A 20,557-nucleotide genomic window follows, 5' to 3' on the forward strand; every position below is an offset into this window, starting at 1 on the left:
TTACTAAAATATACTAATGTCAGATTCCGTACAGCTAATGGGTACGTGCGTCTTCAAGCGGTGTCGCCCACTGATTTTTAGACCAATCACCGCAATCATTATTAACCGGCACTTGCACCAGCCCCCTGATAGGTGCAAGAGATCCATCAGAGACAGCCTTCCATTCTCCGTAAGCATGACTCAGTCGCACGGGAACTTTAACTGCACGCCCAGGACACTCTGATGAGACTCTGCTGACACGCCCATGACACTCTAATGACACGCCCAGGACACTAATGCCTACCCTCCAACATGACCCGTTCCATTAGGTACAAAATGCTCTGCTCCTGGACTTCCCACCTAATTAATGATGCAGTCACCTGTGTTGAGCCAGTTATTTAATGAGAAGTTTGTTTCAGCACAGGTGTCTTCAAGAAGGAAGTCCAGGAGCAGAGCATTTTGTACCTAATGGAATGGGTCATGTTGGAGGTCTGCTAATGACACTCTGCTGACACTCCCATGACACTCTGATGACACGCCCAGGATACTAATGATACTCTGCTGACACGCCCATGACACTGATGACATGCCCAGGAAACACTGATGACACGCTCAGGACATGCTCTAGACACTCCTATGACATGCCCTGGACACTCTGATGACACGCCCAGGACACTGATGACACGCTCAGGACACTCTGATGACACGCCTAGGACACTCTGATGACACGCCCAGGACACTCTGATGACACGCCCAGGACACTGATGACACGCCCAGGACACTCTGATGACATGCCCAGGACACTCTGATGACACGCCCAGGACACTGATGACACGCCCAGGACACTCTGATGACATGCCCAGGACACTCTGATGAGACTCTGCTGACATGCCCATGACACTCTGATGACACGCCCAGGAAACTATGATGACACGCTCAGGACATGCCCTGGACACTCCTATGACATGCCCTGGACACTCCTATGACCTGCCCTGGACACTTCCATGACATGCCCAGGACACGTCCATGACACTCTGATGACACACCCAGGACACTCTGATGACACGCCCAGGACACTCCCACAAGTCAAAACAGGTGTGATCACATTGTTGCTCTCCAGTTCCTGCCCTGAAACGCCTACTTCACCAAAAGACTGATCCGTCCAACTCAGAATACAACACATACGCAGAAATGAGTTTGTTGGACCTGTGCATGCGCTGTACGCTACAACTCACCGGCTGCATCCGTGCACAGAGATCCATCTGACTTGGAATCAGACCCATTTTACACCAGATTCCTTGGATCAAAAACCAGGATATCTGTAGTAGGGAGCTCTCAGTAAGTATATTACAATCCAGCATAATGTTATTAGTCACATGAAAGTGTTAGGTGTTAGTAAAAAAAAATATCGGAATTTCATTCAATTATTACACAAAGGAATATTATTATTTTTAATTTTTTTGGACATTATTTAATATCACAAATGAAAAGAGACATAAATCAGAGTTTTCTATGACTTGTATGCCTGGCTCACACAGCTAACGATGCAGCTGCTGGTGTTATTGGGGCAGATTTACTAAAGCTTAAAGAGAAATAAAGTGAATAGAGATAAAGTACCAACCAATCAGCTCCTAACTGTCACTTTACAGGATGTGTTTGAAAAATGAGAGATAGAAGTTGATTGGTTGGTACTTTATCTCTCTCCAAGCTTTGATAAATCTCCCCTAAAGTTCTTAAATCAGCAGCTGCCGAGTCCGACTTCTAAAGACACTAACGGGTGGCTTTTCTAAAGTGAGAGTTTTTAGAAGTGGAGATATTGCTCATAGCAACCAATCAGATTCTAGCTATTATCTTCTAGAATGTGCTAGGTAAATGTTAAGTAGAAATTGATTAGTTGCTATAGGCAACATCTCCACTTCTAAAAACTTTCACTTTAGTAAATATACCCCTTGAAGTGTCTGCGCTGAGCATGAGAATTCATGGAAAAGGCAAATGTATATAGTTATTTCAATTTGTGATATTAAGTAGTGACCAAATCCCCCAAATATATCACACTACTGTAATAAAAACAATATATTATTATTATTTTGTTTCTTTTTAATAATGCAACTTTGTGACAGAGAATTAACAATGCCCTGAGTATAGGACCTGCATCATTCAGAGGTGACTTGTGTATATTCCACACCTTATATTATTCATTTGAATCACATTTCCACTGCTCAAAACCATCAACGTCAATAAGGATTATACAGCAATGAAAGATCTCGAGCATAGTAAATAGGCTCCATTGTCTCGCTGTTCTCCAGTTCCTCAGCGCTTTTATCACATACCGTGCGATTAATCCCGATTTATACCAACTAGTGAGAGTCCCCTGACCCTTCCAGACCAGTGCACTCTATCGTATGTGTCCTGACAATTGCTGGCATGCGTTCATTTGATTTGTTCAGCAAATCAAAGCTCATTTTGACCCTCGCTTTTGCATGACGCGCATGGTCAGGTGTTCTCAGCAAAGTTTTACTAAGTTTGTTACTTGGTTTTGTTTGCTGCTCGCAAGGGGATCAAGGTAACGTTGAATATTGTGATAATTCTTGTTACGAACATTGCACAGATCATATAAAAAAATGCTATTAATATTGCATTTGTGGATTGATGAGTTACTTTATTTTTCTGTATTATTGCAAATGTTTTTTTTTACCGTTGAGTGATTGATTCAGCAGGGAAGCATAATTTCCAAGACGTGGACAAAATATAAAGTGTGTTGAACTTGTGAGCAAAATAATATGGTAATGTGTGCAGAAGCACTGTTATACAGCACCACTAACGTGTACTTATGTGTACAATGATAAGCTATCATGGGAACTAGGGATGGCCATCAACCATCAATGGATGACAAGCATCAATGGTTAACCACCGGTGGGTGATAGTTTTGCCATCAATTGGGGAGATCTGATGTCTCACTGCCATCAACGGCACAGAGCCCGCAATGGTCTCCCTGGTGCCGGGGACACAGAGCCTAACTCTTCCCCCCCCCCCCCCCAATGTGACCCACAAAGAAAACATTGATGGTTCCCGGTCGGAGGTTTCATACCATCATGGTTGACCACCGATGATACCATTAATGGTTAACCCACAAATGGCCATCCCTAATGGGAATGAATGCAGAAGTAGGTAGCCATAATGGCTCGGCACCTGTGTCCTCCTGCGGGACAGCCGTGGTTTGGAATTTTTTCTCTGCTAAAGAAGGGTTCATATGAGCCAGTGCCTTCCAGATAACAACCACAAAGACGAGAGCCACTAGGTGGACAGAAGCCACAACAACCTCTCAGTGGCAGCTGTCATCTCTAAAATCTTGAGTGACCTTAAAAGAAATGTTGCTCTGTCCTCATTGCCAATCCTCCAATGATGGTTTTCCTAATTGATTTGTTTTTAGATTCAATTATAACCATGGGAGTTAATATGGTAATCACGGGGCAGTTCCTGCATGGAAATAGCTTCCTTCTACATTCTGCTGCTAGAGCCAAAATAGCAGCTTCCATCTATAAATAGGTCTGATCAACATTATCCCTTCTCATATTTAGCCTCCACAGTTCTCTTTTCTTAAGTTGCGTACACACTAGACGACTCACAACAGATGCAATGTCGTCAACGATCTCTCTCAAACTCCCCCGGCAACTCCCCTGCACTCCCAGACAAACGATATCTTGCATAAACGGTCCAATCTGACAAACGATCTGACCAACGACCTGAATCTTATTCACGAGATTGGCAGATCTTGCTGTACGACCCACGGGGACGCACATCAGCATCGTGAGTGGACGATTTGGACATATTTTACACAATTTGTTGATCCGATGCGTCGAAATCGGGCAAATCGAGCAAAATATCGTCTAGTGTGTACGCACCTTTAGCCTCATTTTTCATTGATTAGCATCTACTGGAATCAATTGAAATAATAATTCATTTAGTTACCTCAATTAGCTAATTTTCAAAGAATAAAGTGGAAAAAGCCTAACGTTAATAGAGTTATCATCATCATTACCTATCATCATGAATCATGGTCAACACCAGAATGTCGACTGGTTCTGAATTTCAACAGTAAAAAGGTCAACATGGTCATTAGTTCGATCATCATTCTGTAGACGTGTAGTTAGGTCGATAGGGTTAAATGGTCAACACAGTGAAATGGTTGACATTTACAATGTCAACACTAAAATGCTGACACATGTTTTTTTTTGTTATTTTAGCCTAACCCTAACAATGACGGGAAACTATGTGTCGACATTTTAGTGTTAACATGTTAAATGTTGACCCTTGACTGTGTCGACCATTTAACCCTTCCACCTAAATACATGTATATGGTTGACCTAATGATCATGTCGACCTTTTACTGGCAACATTCAGGATGTGTCGACCTTCTGAATATCAACCTTTTTATTGTTGACCAATCGACTGGTATCCGATTAGTAGCAGCACAGTATTCTAGCCACTTATTATGATAAGGACAGTTTTGTACTGTACATGGGGGCGCTCTCTCTTACATCTACTTACTTTGCAGAATTTAAAGGTATTATGTTAAATGTATATATTAGGTCTTTGCAAACTACTTTTCCCATTGGGAGAGTTATCAATCCGTATATAGGGTCTGATTCATTCATTATTGCTAATGCGATTTCAGACACAGACGGCCGATTATTGTGTACTGGTCTGACCTTGTGTAATAGTGCGTGAGGCTCCGATGGTACCGATGTTTTTGTAAACTTGCAAGGTATTACGGATGTGTGTAAGGGGAAGTGGGCGTCTTTATGTTGGCCTGCGACGACATTGCGATTGCATTCATTCATATATTTTTGTAGCGGGTCTGCGTGCGTAATCGCAGCTGCGGTCGCAATAGTGATCCGTGTTGAGTCAGGCCCATGGAGCACAAGTTGAGGTGCTCCTCGTAGCAACCAATCAGCTTCTAGAAATCAGTTTATATAATGGGCTAGATAAATTATAGCTGTAATCTGATTGGTTACTAAAGCCAACATCTCCGCTTGTACTCTTTAGAGCAGTGGTTCTCAAACTTGGTCCTCAGGACCCCAGACAGGTCACGTTTCCCAGGTCACCCAGCAGGTGCACAGGTGTAGTCATTACTCACTGACACATTTTAAAAGATCCACAGGTGGAGCTAATTAATTCACTTGCGATTCTGTGAGGAGACCTGGAAAACATGCACTGTTTGGGGTCCTGAGAACCGAGTTTGAGAACCTGGTTTTCTTACTCCCACCCTCTGTATAACTGTGGTTTGCGGATAGAGGGGCAGGAAAATCCTGGTTTGCAGTTGCTGATTTTATTTTTAAGTCTTCATTTCGCAATGAGCGTTCTTAGTACACGGTAATGACATTTCTAAATATGACCTCGCTCACTTGCTGTAACTCTTCTGAACAGTTTCCCATGTACATGTTTTTAGGCCATCGGTTAGCCGAGCGGCTCCTCAGCCAGAGAAGCTACAGAAGAATAACATCAATAAGAAGAAGAAGGTGGTTGAGGTAGGTGAAACTCAGTGTGCTCAGCCCGCCAGTGAGGATTTCGGATGGACCTCTATGGATGAATGCACTGCAGCTACAATTACAGCTCGCATGAGTCTCAGCTCACCAGCAACTGCTATAAGACTACAGTGTACAGTAGACTTGGTATAAACAGAAAATAAAGTGTACACAAAGGGCACAGAATGTGTGATCAGTGGGCCTAATTTAGACCCGCTCGCGAGCGCTCGCAAGCGCTCGCAAGCGGGTCGATGTTGCCCAAGTGCGCATGCGCACGATGGAGGCGGCTCCGTCATGCGCGAGACCCGAATAACGACGGCCAAGCCGTCGTTATGGGTCTCGCACCAAAGGGGGCATGCTGTCGATGGTGATTGACAGCACGCCCCCTTTCGGTGGGCGTGCCGAGGGCGTGGCTGCCCAGACGGAGGCGTTCCCATGGGAACACCTACCGTCTGGGGCCGGCCACTGACATCACTAGTGATGTCAGTGGGTGCTTTTGGCTCTGATAGAGCCAAAAGCACTACAGGGCTTGCGGCAGCGAGACCCTACCTTAGAGTCTCGTCGCAAGCCCGATGGTCGCGATGGCCGCTCCAAAAAGGAGGAGAGACGGCCCTGATTCAGAGCGAGCACTCTGTCAGAGCGTCCGGCTCTGAATCAGGGCCAGTATTCGTAATAGGTCATGTCCATGTTCCTCTGGTGCTTTATAAGTACAGGATGCTGTGAAGCAGGTGGCTACTTTATATAGTGCATAGGTTTTGTGAAGGTCGTGGGAATTTTTACATATATAATTATGAATGCTAAGGGCCTCATTTGAGCACTCACTCAAGGGGTTATGTCATGCTTTCAATATGTCACACAGCGGTAAGTATTAGGGTTAGGGGGAAGTCTTTGGTTAGTTTTAGGGGGAGTCTTAGGGTTAGGCACTAGGGGGGAGGGGTGGCTTAGGCTGCAGGAGGGTGGGTTAGGGTTACGCTGTGGGAGGGGTGGGTTAGGGTAAGGCTGCCGGAGGGGTGGGTTAGGGGGAGGGTTAGAACATTTACCTAAATCTGTCGGGATTTGGACCGTCGGGATGCGGCTGTCGGTGTTCTGACCGTTTGGTATATCGTTTGTAAGCATCTGTAACAGTACTGATTTGTTTAAATGAATGTTCAACTTCAGTCACTTGATTATAAAACAGGGAAGTACCCAGCTCTGTAATTATATTAGGTTCTGTCCTGCAATACTCATGGAGTGCGGGCATGGAGCCAGCCAGTGAGTGCAAAAAGCTCTATGTTTTATAAATTCTGATTAAATGTGTCAATGGACAGTAATAGCAGATTGGTGACAGGAGGCAAAGATGCCAACATTTTCTGCATCTGTTTACAGACATGTAACTGTACCATTGTGTTAGTACATGACTCTCAGGGCCTGCCTTGCACTGTCTTGCAGGAGCTCTCTTTGGAGCATGTGTTTGGGTACAGAGGATTCGATTGCCGTAACAACCTGCATTATCTCAATGATGGCGCCGATATTATTTACCACACAGCTGCAGCTGCCATCGTGCAGAGCCTTTCTTCAGGTACGTAGTACGATGCTCTGCCGTCACAACAGGGGCAGAACTATGAGAGACACGTAGACGGCTGCCACCAGGCGCCAGCACTGAAGGGGCACCTTCTCCATTGCCCACAATATATTCACCCCACTTAGGGCTGTAACTATGTACCCGGAGTGTACCGTCACAGCCACCCAATACATGGCACCTCTTCCCAGCACCTGAGAAGCCACCATAACCATGTACTAGTGGAGAGCTCCATGTCAGACCATCAGCTGCCGCTTCCGTCCACCTATAGCCTGTCCCCGCTTATTGGTGTTGCTGCTCCTCAGCAGCTTCTTATGCCAGTGTGACACGGTGCCCCCCTCACCCACAACTCCCCGTCACACTCCTCCCTGGCGGCAGCTCTAGCCGCGGACCTGTGCTGCGGGCCCAAGCTTAAGATCTTCCAGGAGCTGGATATCAAGAAGGATGCACCAGACAGAGCTGCGGGTAAGAGGGCATGGGGACCAGTGACTGAATCTGGAGGCAGATCTTTGGGGGAGCAACTTCCCTGCATGTGAAGCAGCCGGCAGTAGACTGGGCATTTTGTGATTTGTAGTCCCACCACAGTAGCAGTCTTACAGTATCTTGACTCAAACTCAGTCCTCAAAGCCCCCACATCAGGTGGTTTTCCTCTTCATCAGGGGTATCAGGTGGCTTTCACCTCCATCAGGGGTATCAGGTGGCTTTCACCTCCATCAGGGGTATCAGGAGGGGTCCCCACCCCACATCAGGTGGCTTTCGCCACCATCAGGAGGACTCTGAGCCTCATGCTAATTGCACTATACAGGTCACTATCTTATCTGTGACTAATTCTAGCTGTATGTACTCCTAATTAACCCTAGGGCTGTAGCTGAGGCGCTCTTCATGCATACAAACATACATTACATTGCTTAGTGCAGTCCTCATCTTTATAATAGACAATGTTGCAGTGTTATCCCTTATCTTATGTCTCTGGTATACGATGGGAGGGGATCCCGACACCAGAATCTAGACAGACGGCTTCCCGAACAAAGGTAAGTCGCGCAGTGTTAGCGCTTAGCCGCAGGGGGGGAGGGTTAAGTTTAGGGGCCCCCGGGGGGACTTAGGGTTAGGCACCACCCAGGGAGGGTTAGGTTTAGGGTGTGGGGAGGGGGGGTTGGTTTAGGCACCCCCGGTTGGAGGTTAGGGTTAGGCACTACCACGGGAGGGTTAGGTTTAGGGGGCGGAGAGGGGGGTTAGGTTTAGGCACCCCCGGGGGGAGGTTAGGATTAGGTGCCACCGGGGGGAGGTTAGGGTTAGGCACCCCTAAGGGAGGGTTAGGGTACTTGCCAGTACGGGATCTTCAGCGTTCGGGCTTGTGGCGTCGGGATCTAGTCAGACGGCTTCCCGGCCGTCTGCATTTCATACTCAACCCGATGGGAAAGCTGTATACCTTTGCATGTGTACCAGGCACATTAACTGAAGGGGATCTATACACAACCCTAATGCAAACCCTTCACTTCTCCTTCAGCACCACTGTGCATGTGTGGTCTGAGTATAGAGTGCTAGGGCGGGATGCTAGGGATCCCTCTCCTGGTACTTTTTGTGATCTGTAGCCCATAGGCAGCAGCAGCTAATTCCACCTTGTGATAGCATTAGCTACTGGGGCCAGTCTCCGGAATGCTGATACATTCGGGGGATTCTATAAATTTGAAGATATCTTCCAAAAAAAGGGTGTTTTGGGGGATATCCTGCAAATTTACTTTCATAGAAATAAAGCTGAGTATCATCCCCATGGCATTATGGGCCTGATTCAGACCCGCTTGCGAGCGCTGAGCGCTCGCTAGCGGGTCGATGGTGCCCTAGTGCGCATGCGCACGACGGAGGGAGCTCCGTCGTGCGCATGCGCGAGACCCGCATAGCGACGGCCAAGCCGACGCTATGGGTCTCGCACCAAAGGGGGCGTGCTGTCAATGGTGAGTGACAGCACGCCCCCTGTGGTGGGCGTGCCGGGGGCGTTGCTGCCCAGACGGAGCCGTTCCCATGGGAACGCCTACCGTCTGGGGCCGGCCCCACTGACATCACTAGTGATGTCAGTGGGAGTGCTTTTGGCTCTGATAGAGCCAGAAGCACTCCTGGGCTTGCGACAGCGAGACCCTACCGCAGGGTCTCGTCGCAAGCCCGATGGTCTTGACCATCGCGACCATCTTTTTGGCCACTCGCATAAGCTGTGGGTGGTAACCCACAGCTATGCGAGCGGCCAGGAGGCCGCTCCAATTTTAGGTTGGAGGGCCCTGATTCAGAGCGAGCGCTCTTGTCAGAGCGTCCAGCTCTGAATCAGGCCCTATGTTTCTGTCACCATGATTCATTGTAGGGATAGTATTTTTGGTGCGATGTTCAGAGTAGACTTGTACCAAACTACTTTTGTATACAAGAAAGACTGTAACGCTGTCAAAGTTCCGGGTGACCTCCTAACAAGTGTCCTTATTACACAGATGCTCAGTTTGGATGATGATGATAATAATACAAATAATAATAACAATAATAATAATGATAATAATAATAGCCTGTTTTAGACAAATTCAGTTATCCCATATTCTCACAATTGCTTTATGATGGAGCTGACAGTCACCAGGCAATTTTAAAAGTCTGGTTGTCAAATCTTCTTATATCCTCAGCCTTCACATTTTGTCAGATTTTATTTCTATTTTTTTTTTTTATTTGCGTTAAAGTAATATAAAGCTTCCGGGAGGATGTACTATAAAGCTTCCGGGAGGATGTAATAGCCTCGTATTTTATTGCTATGTGTAATGGAACACGGGTTGCCAGAAAATCGCTGTTTTCAAATACAATTCACCGATTTTTTTTTCAGTGTTCTGAACACAAATTGGCGGATGTAATAAGCACTGAATTCACACTTCAGATAGTCACCGAACAACAGAGGGTGTCTCTGGCCGCAAGATAGCTGCAGTCCCTAGTACCCCTGACCTGTGTACACAAGGGTAATAGCTAATACAGGGCCTGATTCATTACCGATCGCAACTGCGATTACGCACGCAATCGGCCGATTGTTTCGTTTTCCGCATGCGTATGCATCGCAGTGCGCATGCGCAAACCGTCCACTGCGATCAGGACTGCGATCGCAGGGACTACGCAGACCCATCGCAGAGTTATTGACAGGAATTGCCACTTGTGGGAGGTGATGGGCGGGTGGTCGGCGAAACGCAGGCGTGACTGCCGTTGCATGGGCGTGCATAAATTACCCACTGCAATGCCTTACGCAGCCTGAGCATTTATATCGTGCAAGGAAGTTAGCAATTCCTGAGTAAGGACAGAGCTTGTGCAAGGTTGCGTGAGGCTGCGATGGTACCCGATTGTACCAATGGTTTCCCAGTCTTGCTAAACATTACAGATGTGGGTAAGGTCAAATGGGCATCCTTATGTTATGTACAGTAAAAGAGAGACAGAATTGAAATGTCATATGTGGTGCACTATTTATTAAATCTTAACTTTTATTCTTTTATAGGTTAATACCCATTTGGGAGAAAGGAGCAGCGAAAATTGTTTAAAAATTAGAAAAGTGTGTCACAAAGAAAGAAAGTGTGATTTAAAATGAATTGCGGAGTATGTAGCCTGACCTACTGTGTCACAATAAAGATTGGCTGACACCTGTTTGTGACTATGGGCCTGATTCAGAGCCGCTCGTAAGCGGCCGCTCGTTCTCTCCGAGCGATGTTCGCACATCTGCGCATGCGTATGGGTTTTAGTACGCATGCGCCAACCAGTCAGTGCTGTCGGAAATCGTGTGCTCGCAAAATAGCGAGTGCCTGCTAATTTGAGTGACAGAATGAGGCGTTTGTGGGTGGTAACAGGGGAAGGTGCTTGAAAACGGGGAGTGGAGATCCGAACGCAGGCGTGCCTAACGGTCAAAACGGGCGTTTTAAGGGTGTGCATAATTAACAAAGCAGTGTCATCGACCATGTCACTTGGTTGTCCTTTAGCCTGAACTGCTCGCATGATTGCGGTAGGAAAATGCTACCACAAGAATAGCGAGCAGTTCATACGCCTTTCGATGTACTCGATTAATCAAATAAATAGCGGAGATGACGTGTGATGCGAGCGGCCAAGGGGCGTCTTTACAAAATAGCGAGCGCATGTTTCGGACGCTCGCTCAGACATAGAGGCGTCAACAGACCGCAAAGAGCGAGCGCTCAATTTAAATAGCCAGCCCCTTTTTCTGAACGAGCGAGCGCAAATAGCGTCCGGCTCTGAATCAGCCCAATGTACTAAATATGAAAAGTATTCAATTACCTAATCTGAATTCATAGTTCTGACACATACAAGTCACAAATAATCCATTTAATACCAAGTATTCTCAGAGTTCAGTCAATTAATTACTGAGTGGTTTAAAGCTGCTTCTAAGGGTTTTTGCCATATCATGTAGTCATATATTCACACACAGATAATCCTTACACAGGCTGTCTGATTAGTTATTTATCCACCAAGTCACAGGGCTCATTATATATCAGCACATTGGGATGTATAATGTATATCTTTATTCAAACTTATTCTGTTATTCACCATCAACTTGGAGTTAACATCAAGGAGTAATTCTCCTGGTACACTGTTGTATTTAGAGTGAATAATATTCTGACTAATAATATCTGCCAGAGCACTATATATAGTTATGTTTTGTTAATCACGGTATCTAAAGGATAAAATCCTTTGATGAACAAGCTATTAATCTCAAACTTTTGCTTGTAGAGGAGACCTCTCCTATTATAGCCAGAGCTTCTGGGAAATATGCAGATATAGCAATGTCAGTGTAAGCGCTAACACCGTTCCCATCAATCATATTCATTGGGTATAGTTTCTTCCCTATTGCTGAATGTTGGTGTATTCTTTAGAACAACACTCATATCAGTATTAACATATAACAGACATGTGGTCAGATCACACACGCCGCTACCAACGCGGCGTTTCGCTAACAAGCTTTATCATGGCCTTTAGTACATTAGACACATAGTCACAAATAGGTGTCAGTCAATCTTTATTGTGACACAGTAGGTCAAGATACAGGCGCCGCGATTCATTTTAAATTACATTTTCTTTCTTTGTGACACACTTTTCTAATTTTTAAACAATTTTCGCTGCTCCTTTCTCTCGAATGGGTATTAACCTATAAAAGAATAAAAGTTAAGTTTTAATAAATAGTGCACCACATATGACATTTCAATTCTGTCCCTCTTTTCCTGTACATATGATATAGGTGTCAGTGGTAGCACCCCTCAATCAAACTTTTGAATTTCTCTGTATATTTAATAGGAGGGTTCTGATGTTCTCTTTATTTGAGAAGTAATGTTTCTTGTGCGACTGTAATTATTTCATCCTTATGTTATGCTGCGAGGGCATAGCGATCGCAATGGATTAGCATACTACCGCAGGGAGACTGCGTACGTAATCGCTATTGCATTCGCAGTTGCAATTGGTAGTGAATCAGGCCCACAATCGCGCCCCTGTATAAAATAAAATAATCTTTTCTGGGGCCTATAATAAAACTTGCATTAATTAATTAGTGCCCCCATTTACAATAAAAGAAAAATGTTGCGACCCCAATTAAAAGAATTCATGAAATATTGACCTCTAACTAGATATCCCGCGGCCTCGTTAATATACTAAGACAGTAGTGCCCCCATTGGTTAAAAAAAAAAAAAGACAAGAAAAAAGAATAGAATTCCCTAACTGAAAACGTACCTGGCATGGTCCAACGTGGTCCACTGGGATTTAAAAAAATTTAAATAAAACCGCAGAAGCCTAAATGAAACTGGGTCCCAAGAGCCCCGGATGGGTCAAAATCAGGCATTCTGGTATATAATAGCCAGACAGCCAATCAAGGACTTTGGGCCTGATTCAGAGGTGGCCGCAATGCCGATGTTTTATGCAGTTAAGCGATTAATTATCTGGAATCTGCGCATGCGTCATTTCATTTTTATGGGCGCTCACAGTGAAGATTTCTTCGCACAGTGATTGGCAGACAGGAACCACTTGTTGGCGGCAAATCGGGGGGAAGCGGCTCAAATGCATGCATGTCGTGACCGTGTTCGGGGGTGTATCTCAGTCTGTGAGTGCGATCCCGCACGCAGTAAAAATGGATCCAACGTCTCTGTACCCGCAGCCATTCTGTACAACCATAGGGTTACTCAGAGGGTCGATAATCGACTGACCTGCGGCCGATGCTGCATCTTTGTAAGTAGTTGTTTGGATTTGCAAAGCCAGCCGGTAGACATCTCCATACAAATCCAGGCGGCTGCGATATTTGCATATTTTAGCACATGGGCTGCCCTTCGTCTCCAAGATAAGACACAGACCATCAGGAGCTTGGGTGGCACAATAGCTATTTATGCAACATGACCGAGTAGTCTGCGTTGATCGGTGGTAAGAATTCCAGAATAAACCCAGAATAAATCCATTTTTGATTCCATGATGTAAGAAAATAAAATATAAAAAAAATGCCTAAAGGGAGTATTTTTTATATACATTAAAGTCAATGCTACAACATGAACATTTATATTAGCCATCTCCCAGGAGCCATCTAGTTAATGGACCTAAAACGTACTGCTGGTCCCTTTTGGATCTCAAAATGGTTTCTTCTAAGAGCAAATTGCTCCTTGTTTGCTCTTTTTAAAAAAAATTCACTCCTATCTCTGAATCAGGCCTTTGATCTGTATTGCCACCGGCTAATTCACTTTCTATTTTGTATTAAAACTAGGAAGTCAGAGCTTTTACCTGGAGCACACCGATGATATACTTTGCCTGACCGCCAATCAACATCCAAAATACAAGAATGTTGTTGCCACTGGACAAATCGGTAAGATATCAAAATACACAGATGAAATTCAGCACAGGCGGAGGAACCAACTATTAGTGTCCTACACTGCAGTACTATAGCTGTAATGCAACCACATGGCCAACGGTATGGATAGAACTAAATACGCAGTTGGCTCCACCTTATCTCCTGTATGACTGTACGGTGAAGTCTGTCGGGCCAGTGACCAGGCCCATGATGATATGATAAATGAGAGAGCATCTTTTCCCAGTCTTTGGAACAGATGGGTCCTGCTGCCTATAATTTATTAATAATGGTTTCCACCCAAGAGCAGCTTTTGTACTATTGACCTTCCGTCCCTTAAATAGTTGAATGGCGGAGGGTATCGCTGAAAACAGTGTTCTCGGCGCAGGCTGCTGTGGTTTCCATTCTCCAGACACGACTGCCCAGGACACATGACAAATTTTGCATGAGGGCAAATACCCTCTAAGGCAGGGGTCTTCAAACTTGGCCCTCCAGCTGCTGTGGAACTACACATCCCAGCATGCACTGCCACCTTTTTGATATAACAGCATGCTAAAACTATGTGCAGTGCATGCTGGGATGTGTAGTTCCACAGCATCTGGAGGGCCAAGTTTGAAGACCCCTGCTCTAAGGGGTCTATGTTCTAAAGCTCGATAAGAGATGAAATTGTGAGAGAAAAAGTATTAACCAATCAGCTCCTAACTGTAATTTTTCAAACACAGCTTGTAATATGTAAGTTAGAAGCTGATTGGATAGTGCTTTATCTCTCACAATTTTCTCTTTCTCCAGTCTTTGATAAATACCCCCCTAAGTATGGTCGGAGTCCTTTCCTAGTGATTTGAGGTAATGCACAGTAAAACAACCTTCAGGACACTGTGTCTCACTATTGTACGTTATGACTGGGAAAGCTTGCGGTGTGTATTACAAGACGATGCTTTGAAACTAAGACATGACTGCACACTTAGCATTAACTTTGCTACAGCGTCTTGCATCATTCTTCCATCGCCCACCTCCCACCTCATGTCCCTTTCCGATGCAAGACCAGCAAAGTTGGGCTTCACGGTCATCCATGTAAATGCATGAAAGTTGCACTTGAACACAGCTGTGATACACAAGCCTCCATTCACAGTTTTGCAGCTATACATAAAATAATATTTCTGGGCGGCTGGTTTAATTTGCCGTAAATTGACAGAAAATAAACGATCCCCTTCCTCAGTTACATTTCGGATCGCGCTATTTTAAATCGGTCTTCGGCTATATAGTCTTGGTTGCATAGTAACCAAAGGAAACTATCCTCAAAATATGTATGTTATTATGTTGGGCCCGATGGTGACTCGCGCGCAACTCTGCGGAAATTCCAAATGCCGACTGAGTATCTGTGAGTATCTGCCCGTATTTGGAGTCACGCGAACCTCTGCTACTGCGCCTGCCCCCAGCCTTCGACAGCTTGCGCAGCATTCATCGCTCTTATCTGCACTTATACTTCCGCCATGCTAGGTGCAGGGGATACGACTAAAATAGACGTCCGCTTGGCATACGCATAATGGCTCAGAATATGGTGTAGCTCTGGCTACACGCCCAGGAGACGATTCTCTTACATGCCCAGTTGCCACCCAGTAATGCCCACTAGGGTGCAGTAAAGGCACTGAAGCTAGTGTCACTGCTGCTGTCACTGTTCATCATTTTTGGAGGAGATGTACCAAGCAGTGAAAAGAATGGAGAAGAGGAACAATGGAGAATTTGCCCATAGCAACCAATCAGCTCCTACCTTTCATTTTATAGAATGTACTTGATAAATGCTACTTCAAATCTGATTGGTTGCTTTGGGCAACTTCTCCCCTAGTCCACGTATCTACGCTTTACACTGCATCTCCCCCTACAGTATGTTTGGGTTTGAACTAAAGGTTCTTCGTAGTCAATAAGATACAAATGAGAGAGTACATTTTAATTGTATTGTATATTAAAAGTCATACATTGTTTATAATAAATTGCAGCACTCAACTATACTTACTTTTAAATCCCATATTAAGAGGGGTATCCAATTAGCAGCGCTGTTAATTGGATACCCCCCCTCAAGTAGCGCTGCTAATTGATGGCAGGGGGGCTATCCTGTTAACCCCGAAGTGCCGCCCGACGCCGGCACTTATCGTGGATATTTTTCGGGACCTAATGTGTCCCGAAAAATAATCCACGATAAGTGCCGTTTTTTCACCCCCAAAAAAGGCGAAGAAACATAGGTCTGCGAACATATCGCGGACCCTATATGTTTTCGTGAGATATATCCTTTTATTTTGTTAGAAATAACTGGATAGGGTGAAAATAAAACATCGGCGAGAAACAAGGGAATATAAACTACCCATTTTTCGCCGATCGCGGGCATCCATTAGCGCCCGAACAATGTTTGGGGCTTATTGGATACCGCCCAATGTATTATATCGCTGAAAAATATTTATTTTTCAAGCTTGAATCTATTATAGCGTCACAGACAAGTGATCAGTAACAATGAGCTTTGTTGATCTTTCTGTTAACCTCTGTAGCATTATCCACTAAACAATAGTTCTATATTTCTTTCTTTTCCAATCATTTCCATACTTTGTACATTTTGTTTTTGCATGCCGCTAATGCTGATTTATCTTGCTTCAGCATTAGAAGTATTACTTATTTAAGTTGTTGGTTAGCCCTGACGCTTCCCCATTTACCATTGCTCTCACGACGCAGGTGAAAGTACCGAATATTCAGGTAAGGCTGACCCCACAGCTGTCGTGTGTGTACTTCCAGGTCACCTCTGGCCCAATCATTATGTCTGTTACTGTATTGGGCCCAGAACCACATCAGCCATGTCCCAATCCCTGCATGGTGACCTCCACCCCGATGTCTCACACATTACCTAGACTAGTGGTTTTTCCATAAATCACAGTGCACCTGTTACGGCAAGCTTGTAGTATGTGGATTTAGCTTTGCGTAGTACATTTCTAACTTGTAGATGTTGTTCTAGTATGCGTTTATATGTGTAAGCAGTTTTATATGTCTACATAGGTCTACATTCACTCTGTACGGCTGACACTCCTCAATATCCGCCAGGGCTCCCTAACTTTAACGTATCTGCGGTTGATCTTATTGGCTGAGGGCTTGATTCAGATATGTACGCTAATGCAATGGCAGCCGCAGTCTCGCACACGGCTGCTGTGCAAAAGTATGCAAATGTCACTTATTGAGACGCCCACCGGCGTCATGGCAAATCCAAGCAACTGCGTCCACACAGACAGACAACCGCTGTCGCAGATCATTCAATAATCGTCCAACTGAGCAGCGCTATGGTCGCGCAGAATTGCCGTCTGTACTGAGATGTCGGAACCATCTTATCTTATCTGCGTACGGGATCACAATGGTAGGCTGAGACGCCCCCAAAAATAGATGTGACACGCCTGCGTTTTGCCGCCCGTCCACCAAGCGGTCCCTGAATGTCAATCACTTTGCAAATTAATCTTCAGTGCGTCCAATATGGCTAAGCTGCCTGGGCGCGTGTGTGCAGTGCGACGGTGATGCCTGCGCAGTCGGCCGATGACCGTTCAGCTGTGTAAATGTCGGCATTTCGCACATGTCTGAAACAGGCGCTGAGTGCGGACTTAGCTCACCTGTGAATGGAGCAGACTGTGAGACGTATTGCCCTTTTTGGCACTTTATTATGGATTTCTGTTTTTGTTGTATACGCAGGGGCTACACCTTCCATCCATATCTGGGACGCCATGAGCAAGCAGACTCTGTCCATTCTCCGGTGCTTTCATGCCAAAGGGGTCGGGTACATTAATTTCAGCGCTACAGGGAAGTTAATGGTGTCCGTAGGAGTGGATCCAGAACATACAATTACCGTGTGGAGATGGCAGGAAGGTAAATGTCAGCAATGAAATTATGTTTAATCTCTTCTATCTATTGAGAGATAAGGGGTGTCTAATTAAGGAAGCAGTACCACTTAAAAGGTTTCCACTTTAAAAATGAATATTACCTAACCCACAATGTGCTTAACGATTGTACTTGATGGAGCTGGCTCCCTTTGCAAATATGTTCACATTCTCCTCGGAAGGGAGAGCCCAAAGAATTGCCATGTACTGTATGTATACGTGGTCTGGGATGCTATCTGATTTTTTATGTGCAAACTTTTCCCAGGGGCCAAAGTCGCCAGTAAAGGAGGCCACATGGAGAGGATATTTGTTGCAGAGTTTCGTCCGGATTCTGACACACAGTTTGTATCAGTGGGAGTCAAGCACATAAAGTTCTGGACGCTGGCGGGGAGTGCGTTACTCTACAAGAAAGGGATTGTCGGATCTGTAGACAATGCCAAAATGCAAACCATGCTTTCTATTGCCTTTGGTGCTGTAAGTTTTATGCTCCATATTGTATAGTGCTTTCTAGCTCATTTCATTTGCTTTAATGCTCCACCACTCCACCCCCTTCTTTGTCACCAGTTATTTGGTGCTTTCCTAGTAGTCATAATTATTTCAGCCGCCAGATAGTGATGTCAGTATGGCCGCCCACATACGGCAGGCGATCCTTCAGGAACGCCTCCATTTGTCCAGCCACACTCCCTGCACGCCTACAAAACGGGACGAGCTGTCAAGCACAATCGACAGCCATCCTGTCTTGTAGTGAGTCCCGCATTGAGTGAAAATTCACTCGCTACGGGGCTCGCACATGCGCGGCATGCGCACTGCCTGGCCATCGACCCGCTTGCGAGCGCTGTGCGCTCATGAGCGGGTCTGAATCAGGCCCTGAGTCTGTAAACGGAAGTTTGGCGTGGAAAACAGCTGTGGCCGCTGCATCATAGAACGTCACATGCTGGTTGAGAGACTCAGTCGCACACAGTTATAAAAGTGTCACATATCAAATTAATCTGCACAGTCTCCTGGTGCGTCCTAGCCGCATTGCGACTTAGTTGCGTTTTTTGCCCCAAAAAAAAGATGCCCGGTGCTAGCAGAGTCTCATGTGACCAGATGCGTCGAGAGGGGCTGTTTAGCGCCACTACAGCAAAGGCGAGTGACGACACATCTATAAAGCTGCTCAGCATTTGTGGGCTCAGGGCCTAATTCTGACCCGCTCGCGAGTGCTGGACGCTCGCAAGCGGGTCAATGGTGCCGAAGTGCGCATGCGCGAGACCCGGCGAGCGACGAGGAAGCCGTCGCTCGGGGTCTCGCACCAAAGGGGGCGTGCTGTCGATGGTGACTGACAGCACGCCCCCTTTGGTGGATGTGCCGGGGGCGTGGCTGCCAGACGGAGGCGTTCCCATGGGTACGCCTACCGTCTGAGTCCGGCCCCACTGACATCAGTAGTGATGTCAGTGGGAGTGATTTTGGCTCTGATAGCGCCAAAATCACTCCAGGGCTTGCGGCAGCGAGACCCTACCGCAGGGTCTCGTCGCAAGCCCGATGGTCGCGATGATTTTGACCATCACGACCATCATCATGGACGCTCGCTATAGCTGTGGGTGGAAACCCACAGCTATGCGAGCGTCCATGAGGCCGCTCTAAGAACAGGTAGGAGGGCCCTGATTCAGAGCGAGCGCTCTGGTCAGAGCGTTCGGCTCTGAATCAGGCCCTAAGTACGAAAGCAGCCAGTATTTACCCTGTATGCAAAATAATCCATGTATTAGCACCCATAGCATTGCAGCATGGTTTGTTCCAGGTACAAAGTTACTTACCTTTATTGCTTTGCCCAACTCAGAGGGCCTGATCCATTACGGATCGCAACTGCAACAGCATACGCAGATCGACCGATGGTGCATACTGCGATCACGCACGCAGACAGAAGGCCATTGCAGATGGAGAGACGGGATGTCAGCGTTTGGGGCGGGGACAGGGGAGTGGTCAGAGAAACGCAGGCATGCCTCTCCTTTTAAACGCCGTTACTTGGGCGTGCATAAATTAGCCATTGCGATGGCATACGCAGCTTAAGTACTCACTACGTGCGACGAGGTTAGCAATTTCTGAGTAAGGTCAGACCTGTTATAAGTGTGCGTGGGGCCGATGTTACTCTATGTTCCCGATGTATACGCAGGACTGCATGGTTTATGGATGTGAGATAGCGGTAGTGGGCGTCTCTATGCTGGCTGTGCGACGACCTTGCGATTGCATCATTAGCATATTTTCGCAGCATTACAGAGAATGACTATAGAAATACAGTAAAACAAATAAGTTTTAACAACCAAATAACAAGCAAAAAAATTATGGTAGATTCCAAGTAAAGACTTTATAATAGAATAAGGTGAAACCTTATATAGTCATTCAGTCCAGGACATGTGTAAGAACAATGTGAAAATGTTTAAATGTGTATTAGTTAGAGATGAGCTGTTCGGTTTTACTCCGTTATGTTCGGATCTCAAATAAACAGCATGTCACAAACTGAGTATATCCTGTTGTTATTGCAGAACGGTCTCACTTTCACTGGTGCCATAAATGGAGACGTCTATGTCTGGAAAGATCACTTTCTAATCCGACTAGTGGCAAAGGCCCACGCGGGCCCAGTCTTCACCATGTACACAACACTGCGCGACGGACTTATTGTCACTGGTGGGAAAGAGAGGCCGTAAGTAGAGTAACCTGTTTGGGTTAATCCTATGTTATAAACATCTGGTTATTTATTCTGGGGTTACCCTTTCTACTTTATTAGCCTGTGACA

The 20,557-nt window shown here is 45.8% G+C and overlaps 1 protein-coding gene across 4 annotated transcripts in view; it reads left to right on the plus strand.

The window, feature by feature from the left end:
• The window catches only part of EML6 (EMAP like 6), a 204,348-nt gene that overhangs the window by 160,083 nt on the left and 23,708 nt on the right, over positions 1-20,557 (plus strand). Inside the window, exons 30-36 of one of the 4 annotated variants that reach the window (XM_088478002.1) lie at positions 5,429-5,507; positions 6,933-7,066; positions 13,812-13,906; positions 16,607-16,627; positions 17,603-17,776; positions 18,053-18,261; positions 20,307-20,464. In XM_088478002.1, coding sequence (XP_088334128.1) covers positions 5,429-5,507; positions 6,933-7,066; positions 13,812-13,906; positions 16,607-16,627; positions 17,603-17,776; positions 18,053-18,261; positions 20,307-20,464 — 870 coding nt within the window. Of the gene's footprint in view, positions 1-5,428; positions 5,508-6,932; positions 7,067-13,807; positions 13,907-16,606; positions 16,628-17,602; positions 17,777-18,052; positions 18,262-20,306; positions 20,465-20,557 lie in introns of all 4 variants that reach the window. The other 3 variants (XM_088478004.1, XM_088478005.1, XM_088478003.1) reach the window with 3 other exon arrangements.

The sequence above is a fragment of the Taudactylus pleione genome, unplaced genomic scaffold (genome assembly GCF_031769625.1).
Source record: "Taudactylus pleione unplaced genomic scaffold, aTauple2 ptg000206l, whole genome shotgun sequence".
NCBI classification, from domain to species: domain Eukaryota; kingdom Metazoa; phylum Chordata; class Amphibia; order Anura; family Myobatrachidae; genus Taudactylus; species Taudactylus pleione.